Here is a 23,003-nt window from a genome sequence, read left to right as displayed (position 1 = left end):
TCCAATCCGTCAGATTTTTTGTCAGTCTCAGTCTTTCTTTTTCGCATCACAATCACAATGAAGTTCAAGTCGAGCAAGTCTGCATCATCCACCTCGCAACAAGAATCCGCTCGCCCTGCTGCGCGCTCCAACATCTGGGACGACATCCAGCTGCTGAACGGCGAGCACTCGACGCTGGTGGACAAGCGCGCCGTCCAGATGGTGACCAATCTCGCTCCCTCCTCACACTCAGCACAGTTTTCCCCCTCCCGAGATCGCTCTCACACGCTCGTATCGTCATCACGCTTGCACTTCTTCACTCTTCTTGTTCGTGTTTGATCGTCGTTTCGCTGCGTTTGCTTGCAACTCAAAACTCAACTTGGACTGGTTCACGACAAGCATGGGAAAATCAAACTCTGAGCCGCGCGTTTTCCCACCATTTTGCACAAGTGACAAGTGGAAGGCTCACCAATGAAGTGCACAACGACAAAGCAGTGTTGTTGCTTGATCCGTACCAAGTTGATCCAATCCCGCTCTGTCCCAACACACATCAGCACCAGAGCAGAGAGATGAGAGGGGAACTGGTCATCACTTTGAACGCGTTGAACAGCACACGCCTGGTCTCACACTCGCACGGGCTGTTGTTGTTGTCTTATTGACTGTTCTTGTTGCGATTGAACATTGTGGAAAACAACAACAACAAAACAAAACGAACGCAGTTGGCGCCGTACTTGCCTGCACATGCGCAGGGGTGGAACTGGCATATGCGGTACTCGACCAAGCGCGATGGGACGTCGAGCCACTCGATGCACCGCGCAGCATCAAAGTACCCCGGACCGTCCCTCTGCTTCATCCGCGACAAGGCAAACACAGTGTTTGGCTGCTTTGCAACGCACACATGGAGCCTCGAGAGCTCGCAGCACGGCGCCTTCTACGGCACGGGCGAGTGTCTGCTCTTCAAGTACTCGCCAAAGTTCGCCGTGTACGACTGGACGCAGTCGTCCATCAACAATCACTTCCAGTCGGGCCAGTTGCCGCACGACGCGTTCATCATGGGCGCCGGCGATGGCAAGTTTGGCCTGTGGGTGGACGAGACGCTCACCAAAGGCACCTCCGTCCGATGCCCGACCTTTGACAACGAGCCGCTCGCCGCCACAGAAGCGTTCGAGATTCTAGACCTCGAGCTGTGGGTTTTGGATGTGCCGCAAGGCGAGGCTCGGTTCCGCGATTAGCCGTCACTCAATAAAACAGAAGATTAAAAGTCGCTTCGATTCGTCGTTGCCGTGCTTTTCGATTGAATTTGCATTGGCAATCGATATCTTGGGAGGAACTGCGAACGTGTCATGAACTACGTTGACATTGTACAATTGGTTGGAAAACAGGAAGGGGTGACATTGACAGTCAAAGCAACGAGGCAGTACCAAACATTCACTCATGGTCAGCCATTGGGAGGCAGTGCAGAACAGCCTGCACAGTTTGGTCGAGCAGGGCTTGGACTTTGGGGTGGAGACACTCCGTCTTGCGAATCATCGCGTCGGTGCTCATCGGCTTTCCGTCAGGTCCACGCACCATTGCCTCCTTGCCATGCGCCATCTTGACGTACGTGGTCCAAAAGCCAACAGGATCGAATGAGCCTGACGAGGCATCGTCGCACTGCTTGTGATACAGTGCAGTCCAAACTGCCTCCGGATCGTTCGGGTTGGCGTTCAAAGGAAGCTTCGGGAAAAGTCGGTCTGTTGCAGAAGTGGAGGCACTGGCAACACTCGAAGCCTGGCCTGCCTTCCGGAACAGCTCGTCCTTTTCTTGCTTGGTAAACTGGCCAAACTCGTCGCTGGAAAGCGCGTTGAGCTCTTCAAAGGTCATGCCACTGATCTCTTCCTTTGTTCGCTGCTTCTGCTCTGCTTTGATCGGCTTTGTCGAAGGCTCCGGACCCACCTCCTTGAGCATGCTCTTGAATGAGTTTACAAAGTACAGCTTGTGCTCGAGAAGCACGGCGAGGGCCCTGTGACGCCCTTTATATGCCTGCTCGGCATGATTGAGCATTTCACTCAAGATCAGGTACGACTCGACGCACGGCAGTTGCGTGTAGACGACAGAGGAGCCAATCTGTTTCGTCATCCGCTTCTGAGCGTCAGCCAGGTCGGACGAGGCGGCGTACATGTCGCTGTCCCTCAGAAAAACGTGTTGGAGTTTGGCTTGCCTCAGGATGTGGGAGATGCCTTCCTTCTTGACAGCACCAGCTGTGGTCATGAACTGAAAGCTGTCGTTGAGCTTGGTGTACTTGCTGTAGAACGCTTGGTCGTTCGCGCCCTCGAGCACGAGCAGAGGCGTGTCGTTGTTCTTGACCTGGCTGAGTGCGTTGAGGACTGGGAAGAGGGACTGCTGGTTCTGCTCGTCGTTGGGCAGCTCGTCGTTGATCTCGACGGCCTTGCCATCCGGAGTGAGGTACAAAACCTCAAGCTTGGTGTCCAGCCGCGGCTCAATGATGGCGCGCGAGTTGGTCGCGACAATGAGCTGAATGTTGTGCTGGGCGCACGTGCTGACGAGGAAGTCATACAGCTTGGCCGTCACATTCTCGTAGAGCAGTGATTCGAGCTCGTCGATGAGGAAGATGCGCTGCTTGAAGGTGTTCGAGTCGTGCTCAATGTTCTTTCCGCGCGCGTCGTCTTGCGCAGCGTTGATGGTTGCGGCTTCCGTCAGATGGTAGAGAAGCGTCAGAATGGCAATAATCTTCTGCAGCGAGCCGGCGCAGGCACCAATGTCAAGGGTGACTCCATTCTCGGTGACAGAGGAACGCTTGAACTCAGAACCCGAGCGTTCGAGTTCAACTTTGACTTGGAATCCCAGGTGGCCAAGCGCGTCGTTGACAAACGGCACAGCCTTCTCAAGTCGCCATCGCATATGCTGGACACCGGCAGACAGAAACATCTCGCCTCTGCCAAGCTCTTGCTTTTTGTCTCCCCACTGATACATCGATGGCATGAAGGCGAAGCGGATTGGGGCGAGCGACTGGTGGTTGTCGGGTTTGTCTTGAAGCAGCCCTTTGTCCAGCGAGTACTCCAGCATCACGTGCTCGTTGGTGTGATGGTACGTGGGGTCAAGAAACGTGCCAGTCAGGCTGAATTTCCTGTTTGGCGCGCCGACGCGAACGAGCGTATCTGGCGATTCGTACTGATCGACGAAGAATGGGTCGCCAAAGAGGTCTTGCAATTCACCTGAGAATTTGAACGTTGTGCTGTAAAAGTGCTTGGAGCTGGGGACACGAGCGTTGTGGCCGCGCAGGAAGATGAGAATCGCCCAGAGGATTTGCGTCTTGCCCGAGCCGTTCGCGCCAACGATAATCTTGGGGCTGGGCGTCAGGGTGAGAGTTATGTCCTCGAACTTTTTGAAGTTCTGGAGGCGGAGCTGGTGCAGACTGGGGAGTCGGTGATGCAATACAGACGAGGTGAGCAAAGCTCTTCTTCGAACTGCACTCCGGACGAGCCACAATGTTGCAAACATCATCACTATACATACCAAAACTCTGGCCGCGTTTCAACTTGAGTGGACGAAACCAGAGAAGGCGGCAGAGCGCCAAGACTCGAGGCATTTCGACATTTCTGCGCAAACGGACGCGCGGCTCGCGCTGCCGCAGATGATTCGGCAGATGTCTCGTTGGAGAGTGGGTGGAGCGTGCGCTCGGTGCCAGACGAAATGCTTTGCATCAATAATGGCGCGAAACTGCAGGCTGCTGAAAGACTGGCTTTCGGCCTGCTCTCTGCCGAGACATATCGCAGCAGCATCGCAAGCGCAGCAGAGTTGCATCCAAGTCTGTAACTCTTTGATGACAAGGCGAGGGAAGCAATGCGATGCGGCACAGCCAGCCATCGAGGTTCGTGAAAACATTTCGGCAAACGACTGAGATGCTGTGCCACTGTTGCCACTGTTTGTCGCGATCGCTGATCTCACTTACTCTTACAGAACAGAACGCAGCAGTACAGAGCGAGTAAGAGACAGAGAGAGCCAACACGAGCATTACTGCGTGTCTTTGACGCATGCAGTGTAGGTGAGCCCATATAGGGCACTTGGTTGGATGGTCCCAGTCTGCTTGCCCTCCCCCTCCCACCCACAAAAAACCGAGCTGGGAGCAGCAACACAGGGGACAAAGAGCCAAGCAAGTCGAACAAGAAGTAAAATGCAAGAAGAACAAGAATTCGTATCACAAGAAGCACAGAACACAGTCAGCCAAAACGAAAAGCACACATCATAGCTCACAAGGATCATCCATATAGAAATGAGGTACATCCGCCGGGATCAATGTCCCATTTGGCAAGAAAATCACCAACCATTTTGCGCTTTTCAGTGTCGAATCCTGCGTCAACAAAAGCCCACCGCAGAGCTGTTTCGGTTCGCAGAGATGGCATGCCACCTTTGCAGTCAGGATCAAGAGCGGAAATCACCTCGACACAGCGGCATCGCAAGGTAACCCAGGGTGAATCGGTCAGTGCTTCGAAACAGGCTCTGGAAAGCATCAGCTTTCGTTCAGGCTTTAGATGCTTGCACAGCTCAGCGGCGATCAGAATGTTGCACACGCGGAGACCGAGGCGAGCGCAGGTGTGCCGCTCCAGTCGATCGCCCGACTTGAAATAGACGTTTCCAAAATGCAACAGAAAGCTTGCAAGCTTGCTGAACACGAGGGAGCCGAGTAACGCTCTCTGAACGTCAGGTTGCTTGACTGCCCAGTTCTGAAGAACCAGACCGAGGGCATTCAGCACGTTGAGGGGGACTTTCGGTTGGGCACATGCTTGAGCACTTGCTTGATCAAGGTGTGCAAACAAAGAATTTGCAAGAAGCCAGTTTTTCAACTGCTTGTTGTTGAGCACCCAATAGCCCAGCGTCTTTGCGGCGAGAATGGAGACCCGAGGATTGGAGTTGAGCATGCTCATGAGGCATTTCGCGAGCGTCAAAAAGTTGTCAAACTGTTTGAATTGCTCAGGACCATATCGAAACACGCCCTGCAAAAGCGACAGCAGGTCGCACATTGTTTGTGAAGCACGGCTGATCTTGGAGGCATATGTGGTCGTGTACTTGGCCGCCTCGGCGAGAAACGCGTCAATCAGCTGCTTGGTCGGAAACGGATTCCATTCCCAAGCGGCGTTCTCGTTGTCGCTGTTGTCGTCATAGTCGTCGTCGTCGAGTTCAACATTTTCAATGACCTCGTCAGTTTCCTCAAAGTCCAACGAGCGAGCGGCACGACAAGCGCGAGCGTAGTTGAGCTTTTCCTTTTTGAGAAAGGACTGAAGTTGCAGCCAGTACTCTCGCAACCCTTCGAACTTGAATGACTTGGCTGGGTGGATCTGGTTGCGGCGGCAGTCGAGCCACTGACTGTACAGGTGCACTTCCAGAGCATCAAGCGAATCCGGTTTGGAGGCATGCCGACGAAGCTGTTCGGCAAATGCGACGAGCTTGGGAGTTTGATCGGCGTCTGGTTCTTGGAGAGCAACCTTGTCGAGGCCTGCGCATCTTAGTTTGTCAAAAAGTGAGTTGGCCACTTGAGATGACACAGTTCTGCCGTTCGACAGCGGCTCGGACTCTGGACGCAACACTTTCGCCCTTATGTCAACACAATTGAAAACGTCGACTGATGCAACGACCCAATCGGATTTGTAGTCCTCGTTCCCACGCGTCCTGCCACGCTCGATGACGGTCTCATGCTTAGTGGTGATACTCGTTACACAGTGTATTGAGGGGTCTGGGTTTTGATTCAGGCGCTGAGAATTTACAGCTCGACTTGAATGAGGTAACCTACGACATGGGCTTGCTTTGCGTCTTGTCATTTCGTGCATTCTAGGACCCCCCCCCCCATTTTCCCCCGGTACGCTATCTCTGAACCTGTTTTTCTTCCTCCATATGTTCCCATATTTTCTCAATGGCTTTGCCACCGATTCCAAATCCACACAAGAGCCATTTCTCCAAAGTGTAAACAACAAAAATCATTCCAACCGCTTTTTTTTTTTTTTTTTTGGGTGATGCTTGTTGTTGGACGATCTGCCCCACGCCAGCGCACAGCGCTCCGCCTCCGACGCGCGTCTCTCCGCCCCCCCCCCCCCAATGCTGATGATCAGCACGATGGGAATGCAGCAACGCGACAGAGCACACGAGATCAAGCAAGAGGGTTTTGTGGAGATCCTTTTTTTTTTCTTTTTTTTTTCTTTTTTTCAATTGGGATTCATGCATTCAACATTGACCGCAGCAATCGTCCTTTTTTTTACCCGCTTGGCTTGGCCATCGCTCGCATCGTCATCACCACCAGTATTCGTTGCGACCATATCCAGCAAGCAAGCATTTCCCACCTCCCTTCACTCTTCATCGTCATCGACAGACCTTTTGCTCTTCGTCAGTTAGAATTCAAACAAAGAAAAAAAATCAAAATTGTTGGCGATCTTTTTTTTTTTTTTTTTTTTTTTTTTTTTTTTGGTTTCTTGCTTTGTCACTCTGACTTTGGACACTCACACTTTCGTTTGTTTTGTTTTTTGGTTTTGCAGGGCAAATCCATACAACAATGGCACACAAGTACAGGTCTCTTGTACGTAGTCTTGATCGAACAGGATTGAAACAAACAAACCAGTGCCGCTGGTTTTTGAGTTATTTTGCACTGACCTTTTTTTTTTTTTTTTTTTTCCAACTGATCCTCTGTCCTCTGTCCGTCGCTGTGTGCTTGGCAGGGCGAGAGTGGCCGTCATCTGCGTCTCGGTGGCTATGTCGGCTTCGACTCGCTCCCCAACCAGCTCGTCAACATCCGCAAGTCGCAGGGCTTTGGCTTCAACCTGCTCGTTGTCGGTATGATAGATTTGGGAGGCTAAAATTTCTTGTGTGGTTCATTCGTCTTGTTTGCGACGAGGAGCACTCCTTGTCAGCATGCAAGCATCCAGTTCACTCATTTGTCATTGCCTGTTCTTTGTCCGATAGGCGAGTCTGGCATTGGCAAGCACACCCTGGTCGATTCGCTGTTCAAGACCAACTTTGAGCACGATCAGCTTGATCAGCCCGCCAAGGCTGTCACCCTGACCAGCAACACTTACGGTAGGAGAGAAGGAGGAGGGGGGTGGGGAAGGCATTTCGCCAGCAGCTGAAAAAGGAGGACCACAAACTAACTTTTTTTTTGTGTGTGTGTTTGTCGACAAACTTCAATCAGAGCTCAACGAGACTGGTGTCGATCTCCGCCTGAGCGTGACCCATTCGCGTGGATTCGGCGACCAGGTCAACAACGCCGATGGGTAAGTGCCGTTGTTTTATCGATTTAGGCGCAACCGCCCCCCCCAAACCTTCATTTTGCACAAAAACAAAAATCCCTCTCACATTGTCGTCCCTATTCCTCTCTCTCTCCTCTCTCCGCTCTCTCGCGTTTCAGCATCAAGCCCATCGTCGACTTTGTCGACGCTCGCTTTGACGAGTTCCTCCAGCAAGAGTTCAAGCCATCGCGCGACCTCAAGTCCTGGATTGACACGCGCATTCACGCTTGCTTGTACCTGCTCACCCCGACCGGCCACTCGATCAAGTCGATCGATCTGCTTGCCCTGAAGGAGCTGTCGACTCGCGTCAACATCATCCTTGTCATTGCCAAGTCGGACACTGTTTCCCGATCCGAGCTTGACGAGTACAAGCAGCGCATCCTGAACGAGCTTGACGACAACAACATCAAGCTGTACAGCTTCCCCACTGACGACAGCGACGATGTTGCCAAGCTCAACGAGAAGCTCAACGCCGAAGTGCCGTTTGCCGTTGTCGGCTCGCGGACAGAGGCCAACCTCGGCGGCCAGCGCGTTCGCGTTCGTCAGTACCCCTGGGGCATTGTCGAGGTCGAGAACGAGGCGCACTCGGACTTCCCCAAGCTGCGCGAGATGCTCATCCGCACCAACATGGACGACCTGATTGGCAAGACCCACCACGGCCACTACGAGCACTTCCGCCAGCAAAACTTTAGCAAGCTCGGTCTTGGCGGCAATGCCGACTCGACCGTGTCTGAGGCGTACAACAAGAAGCTCGCCGAGCACGAGGCAGAGAAGCAGCGCATCGAGGAGGCCATGCGACAGACCTTTGTTGCCCGCGTCAAGGACAAGGACACTGAGCTCCAGCGCGCCGGCCTTGAGCTCAACCAGCGATTTGAAAAGCAGATGCGTCAAGTCAAGGAGCAACTCAAGGAGTTTGAGGAGCAAGACAAGCGCATCTCGACCGAGCTCGAGGCCATCCGAGCGGCAATGGCTGACCTCAACAAGGACAAGAAGAAGGACAAGAAGACAAAGTAAAACCCTGGGCTCCTTGTAATCACCAAGAAGGCGACCACCCCCCCCCCTCTCTTTTGCCATCAAAGAACGAGCGGCGAGCTCGCGGTTGAGTCCTCTTTTGTCAGATTCTTCTTAAAGTTGCTGTTTCGTTTCCCCCCTTTTTGTGTGTGCAGGTCTCTTTGATTTCTTTTGGATGTTTATTTCTTGTGTTGTTTAGTCTGATGGGTTTGTTGTTTTTGCTTTCGCTTTGCGCCTGTTTCACTTTTTGCTCTGCATTTAATTAACGGCGTTGGTTACAAAAATCAGCCTTATTTTTGAGTTAGGAATAATTGGGGGAAGAGAATAATTTGACATCCGACAAGCAGCAGCCACTCCTCACTTCGAGTGCAAAGCCATTGCTGTTGATCAGCCTTGGCCAGGCGGTTGTTGCTCGGGAGCGGTCGTCTGGTCGGCGTTGGGTGGGAAATCAAAATTGGCAGCGGCCGCTTTGAAATCCGAAAACTTGGCCATCATATCCGACTGGGTTGAAAGCAGTGTGACGAGCACACAACTGGATGAGCACGCATGTTCCGTTTGACAACATTGGGCAGATGTGGGAATCAACGCCTTACCATTGAGTGCTGCGTGGACGCATCCAGTCGCGAGTACACGCGAAGCGCCTCCGCGGACTGGAGTTGAGTCATTAACACAGTCAAATCGTCATCATCCGAGACATCCGATGTCCGTTTCGACTGGAGCTGACGAGCACACCATCAAGCACAAGCAAATGAGCGTTGATTTCTGCCAAAAAAAAAAAGCCTGAGCAGCCTCCTTCTCATCAGCCGATACACACTCACCCAACCATTACTATGGTGCGGATCATCCAGGGAAGGGTCGACAGACTGGTGACGTCCACGCGGCATCGGAATTGCACGCGCCGGCGAGGCTGCAAGGTGGCTTGGAGTGTCCTCGCCGAGGGCGCCAGAGCCAGCACGCGACGAGCCGAGGCGCGAAGCGTCTCCGCTCTCGAAATGATGGGAATGATGCTGATGAGGTTGCGAATGATTCGGCTGGGGTGGCGACTGGTGGTTCATGGACTTGAAGGGATTGGCGTGCTTGAACGGAGGAGTGCTGCTCAGCCATGTTCCGCTGCCGCTCGACACGACCGATGCGCGCCTGCTCGTGCTTGCTCCGATGCCCGGAGGAGACTGTTGCTGGTGAATCGCCCCAGAGGCCGCGGCAGCCGCCATCGCCGAAGCGGCTTCGTAGGAGCGGGGGCTGGAGATGAAGTAATGGGCCGAGTAGGACGGCGGCGTGCCAAACATGGCCGTGCTGTAGTTTTTGGGCAGCGATCCTCGATTGGAAATGTTCATGGCTTCGCTGATGCCAGCAGCTCCGGCAGCACCGGCAGCACCTGCAGCAGCCGCAGCAGTGATCGGGGCCGTGCTGCGCGACTGGAACGACGAAAGTGGCGGCGCCGCCTCGCCATCGTCGTGGTCAGTCGTGGGGGCAGAGTACCGATCCTCAAACATAGTGGGGGAAATGCGATCAAACAGTAGGTTTTGGTATCCGTCACCCAGAGCACTGGAAAGGTGCGTTGTGAGGTCTGCCGCAGAATGCGGCTGTCGAACCAATTGAGTGGGTTGATGGTGATACAGCTGGGCTGCCGAGTGTTGATGCGGCAGGGGATGGTGTGTGTGAAGCGGGGCTTTTGATTGCTCTTGCTGGTGTGGATGCGGTTGTTGGTGATGCTGCAGCTGCGCCGGCTGCGTGGAAAACCCGGATTGTTGCGTTGGTTGTGTGTATGACTGTGCATGCGCGCCGACGACAGCGTGCGTGGAGCCAATCTGCGTTGGCAGGGAGGCAGCTGGCAGCGCTGAAGGGGGCGACAAAAAAAAAGTTAACATCAAACAGTCATGCCATTTCTCCTTCCAACATCAAACATGCCAGAGAAGGTTTACCTTGCGACTGTAGATGACCATCGAAGGGAGTCGATCCCGGCTGATACCCTGGCATGTCAAAGTAGTTTTCAACAAGTCGCGTCGAAAGAAGCCGATCCGACTCGGCTATTTTGATTTCGAGTTGGGTGCGAAAGCAAACATCGACAAGGAGACGACCGCGATTGGTATCGATCGAACGGAACTGGTAGTTTGACATTGGGCCGTCTCGATCGTTCTCGGGAATGTTGACGTGCGAGCTGGTGATTTGAAAGTCAATTGCCATGGCCGACATTTGTCGTCGAGCACACTTGCGCGCGAGCGTGTTTGTTGGCATGGTGCGCAAGTAACAGACTATTGAGCGTAATAGCACGATGAGTTTCTTGTAAATAACAACGTGCGACTGTGCTGCTTGCGAGTTTGATCTGCGGGGAGAGGAGTGGGGAGGGGGGAAAAGCAGTGAATGGAAAAATCCCACAACGAAACAGGAACAGAAGTCGCGCGCGTACACTCGACTCTGATCAACGGCAAAGGTCCACTGCTCCAAAATGATTTTTCGCTTGTTTGTCTGCCCACGCGCGTTTGCGTTGTAAAAGACGGTGCGATTGTTGTTCAAAATGACAACCTGAGATTTTTGCGGTAGGAGGTTGTGAGTTGCCACAACGTATTCACTTGCAGCTTTGACAAGGTCCAGAACAAGCAAGAGCTGTTCGCCTTCTTGCTTACCTTGTCGGTTCCAACATGCGACAGATCGAGATAGACCTCCACGCACAACTGTGAGGCAACGTCGTTCCGCCAGGGCCGCACGGCCTCGCGCACTGCATCTGTTTCGTCAATCTCCAAGTTGAACTTGCCACAGAAAAAGCAAGCAAGCACAGAGTCAAGTGCTCAGTATCCAAGCATCCAACAATCTCAGAAACGCCTCAGAGCAATGCGCACTCGACGACCTACCCAGACCTTGCGCTGCTTTTCTGCAGCTGGCGTTGTGACAGCTGTGCTTGAGCTTGCACCCAGCGATCCGCCGCGGGCAGCAGCAGCAGAGGGCGACGCCTTGGACTGGGAGCGCAGGAGCGTCTCGGCCAAGCGCGACTGGAGCACTGCATGAGCCGCCTGCCAGCCGCACCGCCACCACAGAAACGCAAAGCAAGTCACATCCACAATCAGACAAGCAATCCCATCGACAAAGAGCGTGGCAGTGATGGCACGGAGCGGCAAGTCAACTCGGCGCTGCGTCATCACAAAACGTTCTTCGTCGTTTCCATTGGGAAGCTCGAGCGCAGCAGCCACAGCCACACGCATCAAACACACACACAAAACACTTCTCTCTAACAGACGGAGCAAAAACTCGCGCGAAGGGGGAAGAACTGACCTTCGAGCGGAAGGACTGAAGTACGTTCAGAACGCCGTCCGAGTCCTGCTGCTGTTGCTGCTGCGAAGAAGAACTACTCGGTTGCGGGTTCATTGAAAAAAAAAAAAAAAAGATGAAGAGTGAAAGGGGGAACAAAGAACAAGAGGGATGGATTCAAGAAAAGTAGTAACACAACAGTGCATTGTACATGTAGAAAATGGTAGAAGAGGCTTAGAGGATCTCGTTCTCGATTTCAAGCACCAAAAGTCCTGTACAGTAAATACAGTACGTTGCATGTTGTTTGATCAAGGAAAGTACTGGGCTTTGTTAAAGTGCGCAAGGAATAGAGCGGGATGCACATGAAAAGAAAACCAGTCGCAGCAGCACAAGCTTGTGCTTCAATGTCAACAACGACTCGCCTCGTCGTCTCAGTCGTCGTTCTGATTCCCGCCAGCACCACCGGCGTAGTCATCGCCGGGACCAGACGTCGTGGCAGAGGATGAGGACCAGAATTGAGCCGCTTGGGCCAGCATTTCCTTTGGAATTTCCGAGCCTCGGACCGTAATGTTGTAGCACACTGAAATAGAATCAGAACGAGCGTGTGCAGAGTTAGAAACAGAAGTCACTTTGCAAGCCAAAATCCCCCCCCCCTCACCGGAGCCCGCGCTTACCTTGCTCGATTTTCTCCAAACTAGACTGCATCACACGCAGCTTGGCAGGCAAGTCCCGGATTCCAGTGCCGGTGAGCAAAGAAAACACTAGAAGGAGCAAAAAACTAGTCAGTAAGTCGATATGCAAGCACCCGTGCTTAGAACGGCTTTTTTTTTGGGGGGGGGGGAGGAGGACCAACCTTGGGTCAAGGTTCGCACGAAGGATCCAATAAGCATCGGTTCTTGCTGGTTGCCAGAGCCTACGCTAGCAATCGCAAAGCGCATAAGCTCGCCCGTCAAGTCCGTCACGCCAAGGAGGTAGTCGGTGATTGTGACAGGGAACTGGAATTTTCGGTAAATAGCAAAATATCAGCAGCAGTCAGCACTCGAAGACGAACAAACCGCACGCTCACGCACAAGTCAATACTCACAGAAAGAGCCTCATCAAACAACAATTGTTCTTCAAGTTGCCGTTGCGTAATCAACGTGGCAGTGGCTAGGTAGTGGACGAACGAGACTGCTTCAATGTATTCTTGCATGCCAGGCGAGTAAGCTCTTGCATATCTGCTCTCGAATCGAGATCGCATCGAGTAAGCACTAAGTGAGCGTTAAGGTCACCAGCTTGCCGGGCAAATCACTCTCATCCAACAAAAAGCACGAAACAAAACGAAGCGAAGCGAAGCGAACGAAAACTTGCAGAATGGGATTCTGGTCGACCAACTCGACCGCCATTGGCCGGATTTGATTCTGGCGGATATCCTCTAGTGTCTGCAGTGCCTGTGCCACAATCGCGTCTCGTTGCTTGGCTTCGGTTGCGCTGTGCAATTTGAATCCACGCCTCTTTGGTCAGCGAGTCATTTTGCGGAATCTCTCCAATAATTTTATTGCTGCGTTGCGTTTGTTTACCGCTGAGCTGCGAATATGACACGCTTGCTTTGCACGGTGAGGTCTCTGCTCAGCTTGACGAGTCGTTCGTGGCGATCGTTCTGAGAATCCAAGTGAATCAGACTGAGGTTTTTGAGTGATGCCTTTCCGCTTCGCTGAGATTCGACTCGGCTTTTACCTTTGCGTCCATGGTCGCAGCAAACTGTCTGAATAGCGTCATGGTTGGCGTGTCGTTGGACGTGTCGACTGCGACTCGCTTGGCTGCTTTGGTCAAACAAGTGCTCGCATCGTCTTCCACTCTTCTCCCAAGCGTGTATGAACAGACAAACGAGATCCAAAACACTCTGAACAAGTCATCACTTGCAAGCGTCGCGTTGTCCGCCTTCAAACCGCCGCTTTGGCGCAGTCGCTGGAGCACCAGCAGCAGCAGCAGCAGCAGCAGCGGATTCGGTCTCCATCAGCGAGTGGTTTTTCAAGCAAAAGAAAAAAGGACTGATGAATGCAAGCAAAAAGAGTCCCAATATTGATCGATCTGTCATTTGGATGATGATGATGACGATGATGATGATGGCAAGAGTCATTCAACCGAGTGCTGGCTTTCTCATTCATTCAGCATTGGAGCATTGATAGCTTTTCGTTTTCCCCCTCCTCCTCCTCCTCAACCCCCGGAATCTCTCTCAAATGCTGCACAATGTTCTATTGCTGCAATTTCGCACTTTAGTGCTCTGTTCAGTCTCCCTTTCATCATCATCACTTTGCCAGACACACAATGGCACACGCAGAGTACCAACGCGACCCATGGTAAACGACTCCCCGCACTCACAGCTCACTCGCATCCTCCATCATCATCATCACCATGCATGCAATCTTACACGGTCGTTGTGCAGTCCCACACACACACACACACGCTTTGGTCATCGAGTGGAGCGAAACCAGGTCATGCCAACCCACATGCGCCTTCTCACTCACTCTACTGCAGCACTACTCCTCAGTCTCACCTCACCCCTCACCTCACTCACCCTCACCTCACTCAGCCAGTCTCTCGTTCTAATCTCGCTGCCTCTCGTTTCATCATCCTCGTCATCGAGTGCCTGGTTGAATCCAAGCTCAAAGCAGCACTTTCAACCAAAGAAGTCTTGGCAAAAACGAAAGAAGCCCCCAGCTTTGGTGAACTGGTTGGTGTGCCTGAGCCCCTTTGCTGCATCACAAGTGGGAAGCAACGTGGAATGTATTGTGGATGTATGTGGTGGATGGTGGATGATGGAAGTGGATGGCAGTCACCCGTCGACATGCGAGGAAAGCGTTCTGGCTGGCGTTGCATTGGCTTTGTGTCTCCCGCTGCGCCCCGCTTTGTTGCTGATTTCTTGCTTGTTTTTTTGCTTGGCTTGCTCTTGTCTGTGTCTCCAACTACAGTCCGTATCGCATTTTGGACGATCTCGGCGGCGGCTTCGCCATGGGCACCGTCGGCGGTTCGCTCTTCCACGCGCTTCGCGGCTACCGAAACTCACCAAAGGTACCAGATGGCGCCACCATCCCCCCTTCACCAGCACGTTCCTCTCGTGTCTTGCTTGCGATTAGGGACTTTTGCAACCCAACTACAGCGGGGGAGAGGAGCCATCAAATCACATGCGTTGCTCGCTTCGTTCCGAAACAACCCCGTGCTCACCAACGCGGCCAACGTTGCTCATGATGCCAAACTCACACAGGGTCAAAGAATGTCGGGCATGGTCTCGGCCGTCAAGATGCGTGGTCAAGCATACGGCAGTAAGTGTTCGTTTTGATGTGAGTTTGTTTCGAATGAAAAGTCACTCACTCTCTGGCGGACTGTTTCACGTCTACAGCCGGTTTCGCCATGTGGGCTGGCACATTCTCGACGTTCGATTGCGTCTTTATGTACTACCGCGGCAAGGAGGATCCTTGGAACGCTATCGGCGCTGGAGCAGTCACTGGCGCTGTGCTCGCTGCACGAAGTGAGTCTCTTCTTTTTTGGGAGGGGTTTTCAGCAGTCTCTCACGACGCTTTCTGGGTCGCACTGTTCTTGCACGAGCTGTATATCTCACCTTTTCTTCCATTTTCCCCTCCTGTCCTCGTTTCTCTTTTTGTTCTTTCCTTCTCCTTTTCCCCCGCCTCCCCCACTGCCTCCACCCCCTCACAATAGGCGGACCTGCTGCTATGGCTACTAACGCTGTCGTGGGCGCAATCATTCTCGGTGTTATGGAGGGTGCTGCGCTCATGATGAATAAGATGGCTTCCGATTCATCCCGTCCAGTCATGCCAGAGCTGCCACAAGTGCCGGTATCTCTCAACTCACCAAAGCCTGCACCAGCGTAAGAGGAATGATATGAAAATGAGCGTTGAGTCTTGCCTGTATTTGGAGGTGTTTGCGCGAGTCTGACCGGACACGTTTGCTGTTGTTTGCTTTCGTTTGTTCTGCCTGTTTGATGCACTGTAGCCTCGACTAAGCATCTTTACGCAGATGCTGCATTTCCTGTTTCTTTGTCTCCCGTTCGGATTTTTTCAATGAATTCCCTTTCCAGTCACCTTTTGCCTGAATAAAATGGCTTAAATTGTATTTTTTTGCTCGCTGTGTCGCTTTTCTGGCATTGAAAACAGGTCCTTTCTTGGGGCACAATTTTTGTAACAACAGCTTTATTACAGCACAAGAACATCTCCAGATTGTCAGGCAACACTAGAATTAACGCCGACGAGTGGTGCGTCGAGTAACCTGTCCAAGTAAACAAAACACACATGAGACGAAGAACGTTTTCATGCAGCTTCTCCACGTGACAACACAACCATGCTGCTTACCACTGGCTCTTCAGCAGCTCCGTCGTCCAGCTCACCAACAGCCGGGACTGCCGCAGAAACCTTGGTTTGAGGCGCCGCAGAAGCCTCGACTGCAGCTTTGCCACGACCCGACCTGCGCTTGATTGCAGGTTCCTCGGATGGCTCGGACGGCTGAGATTGAGAAGAAGTCGAAACAGACTGAGAGTCGACCGAGGATGAGGCTGTTGTGCGAGCGCTTGCACGCGATGCTCGTTGCCGCTTGTCCTGGTGCATCGCAACGTCAGCATCCCGCGAAGGCGACGATTCCGAGACCGATGCGGTCTTGGCAGCCGCTCGTTTCGGCTTGGATGCAGCCACGTCGACAGCAGGAAGCAGCTCTTGGTCATGCTCGTCTTCCTCGCGCGCCTTTTCAGCCTCGGATAGGTACCTGGGCGTCGACTGCTCGTGGTCAAGACCCAAAGACAAGTTTCGGACGGGTCGCCGTGACTTGTGCTCTGGACTTTTAGGTGACTTCAGCGGTGACAAGGCAGGTGCCGCAATTTCACTGCCATCCAGAACAACGCCACCGATCAGCACGCAAAGTACCAGAACCAACAACAACAACAACAAAAGCTCAGTCCGATCTTACTCGAATACGGGCTTGGTGGCGCCTGAGCGACGGGGTGACTTGGCGGGAAGCGAGTCTTCCGGCCTGTTGTCATCGTCATTGCTGGCATCCAGTCGTCGGCGGACGCGGCGCGCGCCAGAACCTGCTTGCTCTTGGCCGTCGTCGTTATCGCTGGCATCCCGTCGATTGCTGACATCATCATCGTCATCATCGTCTTCAAAGCCGAGCGACTTTGCCGCGGAGCGCGCAGCGCGGGAGGCGTTTCGACGCGCCGGGCCAGCAGCAGCAGCAGTGGTGGCGGCTCGATGACGCCTTGCAACAGCTTCACCATCCTCGTCGTCACTATCATCCTCGTCGTCATCGTCGCTACGCGCAGCGCGGCGCTTGAAGCGAGATACAGAGCCTGGCGTGCTCGGGGCCGCTCGTTTCGAAGGCGTTGTGGTCGCGCTTCCACCTTGTGCTTTTCGGCTGGCACTGCGGGGTGCGACCTGCTCAAGCAGCTTCTTGGCTGGGGAGCCCGATGGGCTCTTGCCACCCATCAGCTGCTGTTGTTGCTGCTTGGAGAGGAAGACGACCGTGTTTCGCAACGGGGTGCTCGGGAGCGTGAACAGCTCGGCGGGCAGCGAAATGGCCGCAGAGCCCTTCTTCAGCCGCCAATTGCTGTGCTGCGCCACGTCTGTGATTGCCAGGCTGGCGACGTCACACACAGTATGCAAAGGCTGCAAAGCACCACACAACAGAGCATGCACACAAGTCAGGCGCAATCCAAAAAGTGTCCAAAACAGCAACACTCGTCCGTCACTTTACCACGCTGTTGTTGGGGGTTTGAGCATCCCGGTGCTGCTTGATGGCTCCCACGACATCGAGAAGGTAGTCAAAGTTCTCGCCTCCGCTCGCAGAAAGTCCATTGACAAAGAACACGATGCACTTTTGCATCGCTTTGAGCTCGTCCACATCCGACTTAAAGTCAGGGTGGTGAGCCAGCAGATGAATGAGATGCGCGAGGACGGCCTCCGGGAGCAAGACCTTTTCGTATGCTGCAGCGAGTAGTGGGACAATGAAGCAACAGCGTCAGTGGCAAAACAAACAAAATCCCAACATCAAGACGAAAGGAAAAAACCAAGGTGCACGTACCTTTGTTGATCTGGATGATGGCGCGTCGCCGGGCAACTTGACGTTCCAAGCACGCCTTCGCCAGCATCAGCTGGTCCTTGTCGGGATTGCACGCAGCCAATGCAAGAATGCTCATGTAGGACGTGCGCATGCGGTCCACTTTGGTCAGATACTTGTCCAAGCAAGTGATGAAAGCATGCCGAACTTGCCGATTCACAGCCTGCGAAGCACCGTCGCAAAATAGCAAGATTAATGTTTGAACAAGTGTTCCCCCACATCAACTTTCAGGCGACTGCAGAATTGTGCTGGTTTACCTCAATGGTGAGAGCAAGGTTTTGGAAATCCTGCGCCGCAATCAACTTGGAATGGCGCGTGGAGGCAATCTTGAGAATGGACTTGGAAGCGGTGAGGTACAAGCGGCTGCACACGATGGGACTGGAGAACAGAAATTTGGTATCAGCGCGCCGACCACAGACCAACGCAAACAGCAACAACAGCCACACCGGCAACAAAAGACCTTACTGTGTGGCGTTCGCAGCAACAAACTCGCCACGCAAGCGCACTCCATCAAAGAGCACGTTGTCGAGACACGACTTGACGACAGCATCCTGCTTTTCAGGGAAATTCAGAATGATCCGAGTCATGGCCTTGATCGCAGCCTCCTGGTGAAGAAGAAACAGAGACAACCCCGTTTGTTGCAGAGTTCACAGGCACAAAAAAATCTTCAAAAAACCGTATGTACCTTTGCAAGGCACTCGGGCGAAGGGGTGTCAGTCCACTCATCGTCGGTCTCTGTGTTCCAATTGGCTGGCATCTTGACGGCCTTGGTGGTGTTGGTTCGGAGAAGCTTGACAAAGAATTGGTTGCAAATTTTCAAGTCCTCCTTCGAAAGCGCAGCTTCGCTGGTCGGATCAACAGCCCGTCCGAGCTCTGCAATATGCCCAAGGCACACAATGGGTGTAATGACGTCTGGGAAGTTCAACTCGAGGCGTTTCATCAAGTCCTACGCGAGAACAAAGTGTAAGTGACAGGATGGTCCTTCAAAACAAGGGCGCCGCAAATCAAGTGCGCAGCAGACACGTACAGCAGACACGTCTTGCAAGAGGGTGTTTGCATCTGTGGCGGTGGCAACAATGGTGCGAACAGCGAGCTTTCCGAGAGCAGGAGAGTCACCGAGCATGAATTGCTGCAAGATCTGTTGCAGTTCGCTGAAAGCGGCAAACAATCACAAAACCAAATGAACGCTTAGTGGTTTGCAAAAAACGCATGAACGGAAGCGACGGATGAGGCGGCAAGCTGATTTACTGGAAGAAGCTGGAATGGTTGGCTTGTAATTTGGGGCCGGATATGGCGAGCAGTTGCAGCAGCGGGCGCGCCACCGACTCGTCTGAAACAACCGAAAAATACACACACACGCACAAAGCGAGGGGGGAGGGGTCAGAAATTGAGAAGGTCGGGAATTCCGAGAGAAACTCAAAACGGAGTGAACGCGGTCAGTTACCAGCATCACGAAGAGCATCCAACACCTTCTGGAAGGTCGATAGCTGATGGAAAGTCATCGGATAGACTCGAGCAACGGCCTGTCACCACAATGCAATGAGTTGGGTTGCACAGAGTAAACAGAAACTGACTGCTCATCGCCGTTCCAACTTACCAGCAGACACTTGCCGGTCGTGTCATACTCATCCCCATCGAGCGCAATCCACTTGCCGATCGCCGCACTGATGACATGCTTGTCGCCAAACAGGCTCGTTGTGCTGGACAGCAGACTCAGCACGGTTTCAAGCGAGGGATTTTTGGCGCCGAGGCGGTTGGTGAGGGCATCCTGCGCAACGCAAAAGCAGCAAAGGACCAAGTCAGTCGTCGGAAGGATGGAAATAAAAAGCTCTGAAATGTCGTCGCGAGCAGTGCTCACCGTGGCAACTTTGAGACGCGGTGCGGAGCAGTCCGTTTCAAAGTAGTGTACCAGCACCTGACAGGTCTTCTGATCCATACCCGACTCGAGTTTTTCAATGTGATCAAAGGCCTTGGTCTTGTCCAGAGCAAAGGCTGTGTAGAGGGTCAATGCGAGGGCAAAAAGTGAGGTTGGAATGCGAGCTAGCAACGAAAAACAGAAAACCGTACCTGCCAAGCGGCGCATTTGGGCTTCTGGACGAGAGCCGTGCTTTGCAAGGAAGTTGCGCCAGGCGGCAATCAGTCTGACCCAAGAGAAGCCGTGAGAAACGATACCAAAGGAGGAGCGAAAACACAAACAGACGAGTCGAGTCAAAATAGCAACGGTACCCGCTTCGTTGCTCCAGGTCGCGAGCGAAAACAGTCACGCCCTTCTCGTCAAGCTGGCTCAACACGTTGACCAGACGAGCACCGCGCGCCTCGGCGTTCGAAGCATGGGAGGTGAGCAGCTTGTCAAAGTGCTTTTCGTACGCCGCACTGGCATGCAGATGATGAGATGGACGCAAAAAGAGTGAACAGAAGTGAGCAAGTGCAAATGGCATGCAGAAAACACAACAGCAACAGCAAACATTACCCGCCAGCAGGCGCAAGACTTGACGCCAAGATTTTCGAAGGAATCCACCCAAAGGAAGCGATTGTGTCGCGAGACCAAGCTTGAGACTCGCCGAATCTGAGCAAACAAGCAAAAAAGGTGAGACACCCAGCAAGACCCAGCATTTTTTGGGCCAAAAGGGCTCCGCCTACTTTTCAATTTGCTGCAGGTAGATTGTCACCAGTGCCGAGAGGGCTTCTTCTCGAATCGAGGCCTGCAAGACAAACAATCAAATACCCCCCCCCCAACCGAAAAAAAAACATGAGTTCACACAGCCCGTGACTGGCTGGCCCATCCATGACACGACAAGCCGGGCAAGCTCTGCCAAACCTTGCGATCGATCGTTCGCTCGGCCATGCGGTGCAAAAGCGGAGCGTCGAGCACGTCGGAACGGGTTTTCGCAATTTGCAGGATTTGAGCAAGCGCATCGGCGCGGACTTTCTCCTCCTGGTCCATCAGGCGCTCGCCAAGTGCTGCCACAACGGAGGAAGCCAAGCGTGGATGAGCCCGGACAATGTCTGCGGCAAAGGAAACGCACTGCAAGCGCACCACGTCTTTGACGTCGACAAAGCTGCGAATGGCAGGTAATCAATTTGAGAATGAGATACAAGCGGGGAAAAAAAAACCAACAGGCGAGAGAAACTCACCGCTTCAAAAAGCAGCTCCAAAGACCTGGGTTGTCATTCGCCAGATCACGATCATCGACCACGAACATGCGACCGAGAAGAGCGATTGTTTGTTGGCGCGAAGGCAGGTCTTCATTCTACCAATGCAACAAAAACAAGGAAATTAGGTTTTTTTTCTTGACGACACATCTGAAAGCGGTCTGTGGTTGTGCCTACAAGCGAGTGTTCTTCGAGCAGCGAAAAGACTTCGAGCAGCAGACTCGAATCGATGAGGAAGAGTTCAAACACCAGGTCGTAGGCGCTGTCAGTGAGCTCGCTGGTCGATGTCTTGCCAACTCCAAAGATACCCGCGAAAAACTATAGAATTTCAGAGGGTTGAGTGTTTTCGGGTCTCAATAACTGAGTCCAGAAGCGAAGCCAAAACTTACATCGCGGATTGCCGGTTGCATTTGACGGAGACAACGCTTAATCACCGTCTCTGCGAGAACAAAGGAGACTTTGTTTCGTTGCTGCAAGCATACGACAGATGAGGTGAGAGGCGAGGGAACTGCATGTCAAGAAGAAAAAACGGAGAAGCGATTTTTTCATCCGAGTGATGCTGATGCGACTTTCAGCGAAATGGCGGCCCTACCCTGTTCTTGCCTTCAGGCAGTAAAGCGGCCAGAATTACATCCAGCAGCTCCTCTGGTAGCACATCGGCCTCAACAATGACCGTGCTGGTAATCTCAACGATGTGATCAAACACTTCGCGTGTGTGGTCGGGCCTGGTATTGCACACAGAAACAAGGAAACGAGTGAGCTTGGACAGAAAGACGTGCAGTGCAGACAGGGCTTTGCACAATCTTACGAAATGGCTTCAAACAGGGTTTGAAACAAGAGCACAAGCAGCTCCTGACTGATATCGACCAACATGACAAACGATTTGACGACAGCAAGGCTCTCGAGCAGTCCAAAGTAGCGAGCAAAGTGCGCATTCTGGACGTTTGCAATGCCTTTCAACTGGTCGACGAAGAGCTTGAAGATGCTCTAGAGGCAGCACAGCGATCACAAGTGAGATGAAATCGCGGCATCAGCAATGAAGAAGATTCTCTTCCTTCCTTGCTCTCTTCGAGTTGCTCAAGTTCAACAACTCGGCTTAAGTTCAACAACTCGGCTTACTCGGGAGCGTATAATCGAAGCAGGTCGGACAGGATGCAGGCAACGTAGGTCGGACAGGATGCAGGCAACGTAGAGACGAATCTCATTGTCCTGGTGCTTCAGAAAGGCTGGCAGAACGAGCAGTCCGCTTGATCTTGTGCAAGTGTTTGGATCTTGTCGCAAATGGTCTGAGCGAGATAGTCAACCGGTGAGTGCAAGTTGAGTTGTCAAAGATCATGGAGCCGCCCTCCCCCCCCCAAGATTGAGCCCGTCGCCGTCTTCAGAATACAATGCACCAAGGTCCCAGCAGCCCATTTCAGGCACAGGATGAACGCCGACGCTCAATAGGTGACAACCTCAACGTTGATGACTTTTTTGACGGGTTTTGGCGGGAAAAAAAAAAGCTTTCTCGCGCAAGATGAAACGCCAAACTCTGCCGCCCTTTGACTGTCCGTGCCTCGCCCTCCCTCCCTCCCTCCCTCAATCATGGATGTCTTTACCTTTAGTTTCTGACCGAGTTCCGCACGCGGCATCGTGGGACTGACGGCGGGAAGTGAGACACCGCCGCCAATGTTCACGGTGCCTGCTGCTAAGGCTCGCGACGACGCTGGTGCCGCCGACGATGCCGCTGACGATGACGATGACGATGACGATGACGCTGCAGCAACAGGTGCTGACGCCGCGGGGTCTGAACGCGGCTTGGAGGGCGAGGCGGTCGCGCGTGTTGCCGGCTTCACTGGCGACTTGCGCGCTTGCGGCTCTGCTGCTGCTGCTGTTGCTGTCGGCGCACCCACGACGGTGGCAGGCTCGTCCGCCGGTGCGCCAGTGGGCTTGGCGGCCTTGCCATTGCTCTTTGGCGCAAAGTACGCGGCGACCGACTCCTTGCCGTTCGCTGGTTTGCCCTTCGCCGCAGCGCTCGTTTTCGATTTTCCCGCCATTTGAGTGAAACGCAACAAGTTGCAAAAAAAAAAAAAAAAAAAAAAAAAAAAAGTTAAGACTAGCGCTTTGCTTTTTTTGCCGCTCTTGATCATGCTCATTGACAAGCATAGAGTGAGGAACAAAGTCCTTAGGAAATAAAGAGGCTCGTCTGGCGGCGTTTTTTCAATCTTCCGAATGCAAGCCGAAAAAAACAAAGTCGGAACGTAC

At 53.1% G+C, this 23,003-nt stretch overlaps 8 protein-coding genes across 9 annotated transcripts; 3 read left to right on the top strand and 5 right to left on the bottom strand.

Annotated features, from left to right (window-relative positions):
- Window positions 1-36: 36 nt before the first annotated feature.
- CAOG_04852 (hypothetical protein) lies at window positions 37-1,244 on the top strand. Its single transcript, XM_004347553.2, has 2 exons — window positions 37-201; window positions 699-1,244. Exons 1-2 carry the CDS (start codon window positions 58-60, stop codon window positions 1,209-1,211), a joined length of 657 nt encoding a protein of 218 aa, XP_004347603.2. The 5' UTR covers window positions 37-57; the 3' UTR covers window positions 1,212-1,244.
- A 163-nt stretch (window positions 1,245-1,407) lies between these two features.
- Window positions 1,408-3,576, bottom strand: CAOG_08828 (hypothetical protein; the record flags this gene model as incomplete). The annotated part of the gene is made up of 2 exons (XM_011272167.1): window positions 1,408-3,384; window positions 3,529-3,576. 2 exons carry the CDS (start codon window positions 3,574-3,576, stop codon window positions 1,408-1,410), a joined length of 2,025 nt encoding a protein of 674 aa, XP_011270469.1.
- Window positions 3,577-4,135: 559 nt separating this feature from the next.
- Window positions 4,136-6,287, bottom strand: CAOG_04851 (hypothetical protein; the record flags this gene model as incomplete). Its single annotated transcript, XM_004347552.2, has 2 exons — window positions 4,136-5,462; window positions 6,231-6,287. The coding sequence occupies 2 exons, from the start codon at window positions 6,285-6,287 to the stop codon at window positions 4,239-4,241; spliced, it is 1,281 nt and encodes a 426-aa protein (XP_004347602.1). The 3' UTR covers window positions 4,136-4,238.
- A 44-nt stretch (window positions 6,288-6,331) lies between these two features.
- CAOG_04850 (septin-6) lies at window positions 6,332-8,543 on the top strand. The gene is made up of 6 exons (XM_004347551.2): window positions 6,332-6,354; window positions 6,504-6,544; window positions 6,684-6,798; window positions 6,928-7,041; window positions 7,154-7,235; window positions 7,370-8,543. The coding sequence occupies exons 2-6, from the start codon at window positions 6,521-6,523 to the stop codon at window positions 8,262-8,264; spliced, it is 1,230 nt and encodes a 409-aa protein (XP_004347601.1). The 5' UTR covers window positions 6,332-6,354; window positions 6,504-6,520; the 3' UTR covers window positions 8,265-8,543.
- Window positions 8,414-11,638, bottom strand: CAOG_04849 (hypothetical protein). Its single transcript, XM_004347550.2, has 8 exons — window positions 11,529-11,638; window positions 11,111-11,269; window positions 10,886-11,008; window positions 10,669-10,784; window positions 10,184-10,584; window positions 9,080-10,098; window positions 8,855-8,980; window positions 8,414-8,762 (listed from the first exon to the last, which is right to left on the bottom strand). Exons 1-8 carry the CDS (start codon window positions 11,619-11,621, stop codon window positions 8,649-8,651), a joined length of 2,151 nt encoding a protein of 716 aa, XP_004347600.2. The 5' UTR covers window positions 11,622-11,638; the 3' UTR covers window positions 8,414-8,648.
- A 297-nt stretch (window positions 11,639-11,935) lies between these two features.
- CAOG_04848 lies at window positions 11,936-13,517 on the bottom strand (the record flags this gene model as incomplete). 2 transcript variants are annotated; one of them, XM_004347549.2, is made up of 8 exons in its annotated part: window positions 13,403-13,517; window positions 13,221-13,248; window positions 13,064-13,143; window positions 12,879-12,974; window positions 12,589-12,754; window positions 12,358-12,499; window positions 12,179-12,265; window positions 11,936-12,084 (listed from the first exon to the last, which is right to left on the bottom strand). In XM_004347549.2, the coding sequence occupies exons 1-8, from the start codon at window positions 13,498-13,500 to the stop codon at window positions 11,936-11,938; spliced, it is 846 nt and encodes a 281-aa protein (XP_004347599.1). In that variant the 5' UTR covers window positions 13,501-13,517. The 2 variants fall into 2 exon arrangements, with proteins under 2 accessions (XP_004347599.1, XP_011270424.1); XM_011272122.1 differs by lacking the exon at window positions 13,403-13,517 and having other exon boundaries at window positions 13,221-13,272.
- A 209-nt stretch (window positions 13,518-13,726) lies between these two features.
- CAOG_04847 (hypothetical protein) lies at window positions 13,727-15,704 on the top strand. Its single transcript, XM_004347548.2, has 6 exons — window positions 13,727-13,843; window positions 14,456-14,555; window positions 14,749-14,806; window positions 14,884-15,012; window positions 15,201-15,369; window positions 15,495-15,704. Exons 1-6 carry the CDS (start codon window positions 13,812-13,814, stop codon window positions 15,502-15,504), a joined length of 498 nt encoding a protein of 165 aa, XP_004347598.2. The 5' UTR covers window positions 13,727-13,811; the 3' UTR covers window positions 15,505-15,704.
- CAOG_04846 (hypothetical protein) lies at window positions 15,679-22,815 on the bottom strand. The gene is made up of 25 exons (XM_004347547.2): window positions 22,358-22,815; window positions 21,893-22,045; window positions 21,568-21,746; window positions 21,352-21,484; window positions 21,149-21,229; window positions 20,937-21,077; window positions 20,742-20,857; window positions 20,425-20,665; window positions 20,247-20,308; window positions 20,077-20,172; window positions 19,833-19,979; window positions 19,674-19,747; window positions 19,465-19,598; window positions 19,204-19,374; window positions 19,051-19,129; window positions 18,855-18,936; window positions 18,634-18,757; window positions 18,292-18,552; window positions 18,072-18,211; window positions 17,864-17,984; window positions 17,571-17,769; window positions 17,244-17,473; window positions 16,458-17,155; window positions 15,851-16,373; window positions 15,679-15,767 (listed from the first exon to the last, which is right to left on the bottom strand). The coding sequence occupies exons 3-25, from the start codon at window positions 21,630-21,632 to the stop codon at window positions 15,738-15,740; spliced, it is 3,948 nt and encodes a 1,315-aa protein (XP_004347597.2). The 5' UTR covers window positions 21,633-21,746; window positions 21,893-22,045; window positions 22,358-22,815; the 3' UTR covers window positions 15,679-15,737.
- Window positions 22,816-23,003: the final 188 nt, after the last annotated feature.

This window comes from Capsaspora owczarzaki, assembly GCF_000151315.2.
Source record: "Capsaspora owczarzaki ATCC 30864 unplaced genomic scaffold supercont2.7, whole genome shotgun sequence".
NCBI lineage: Eukaryota > Filasterea > Ministeriida > Capsasporidae > Capsaspora > Capsaspora owczarzaki.
This window is presented reverse-complemented; position numbering and strand designations above follow the sequence as displayed.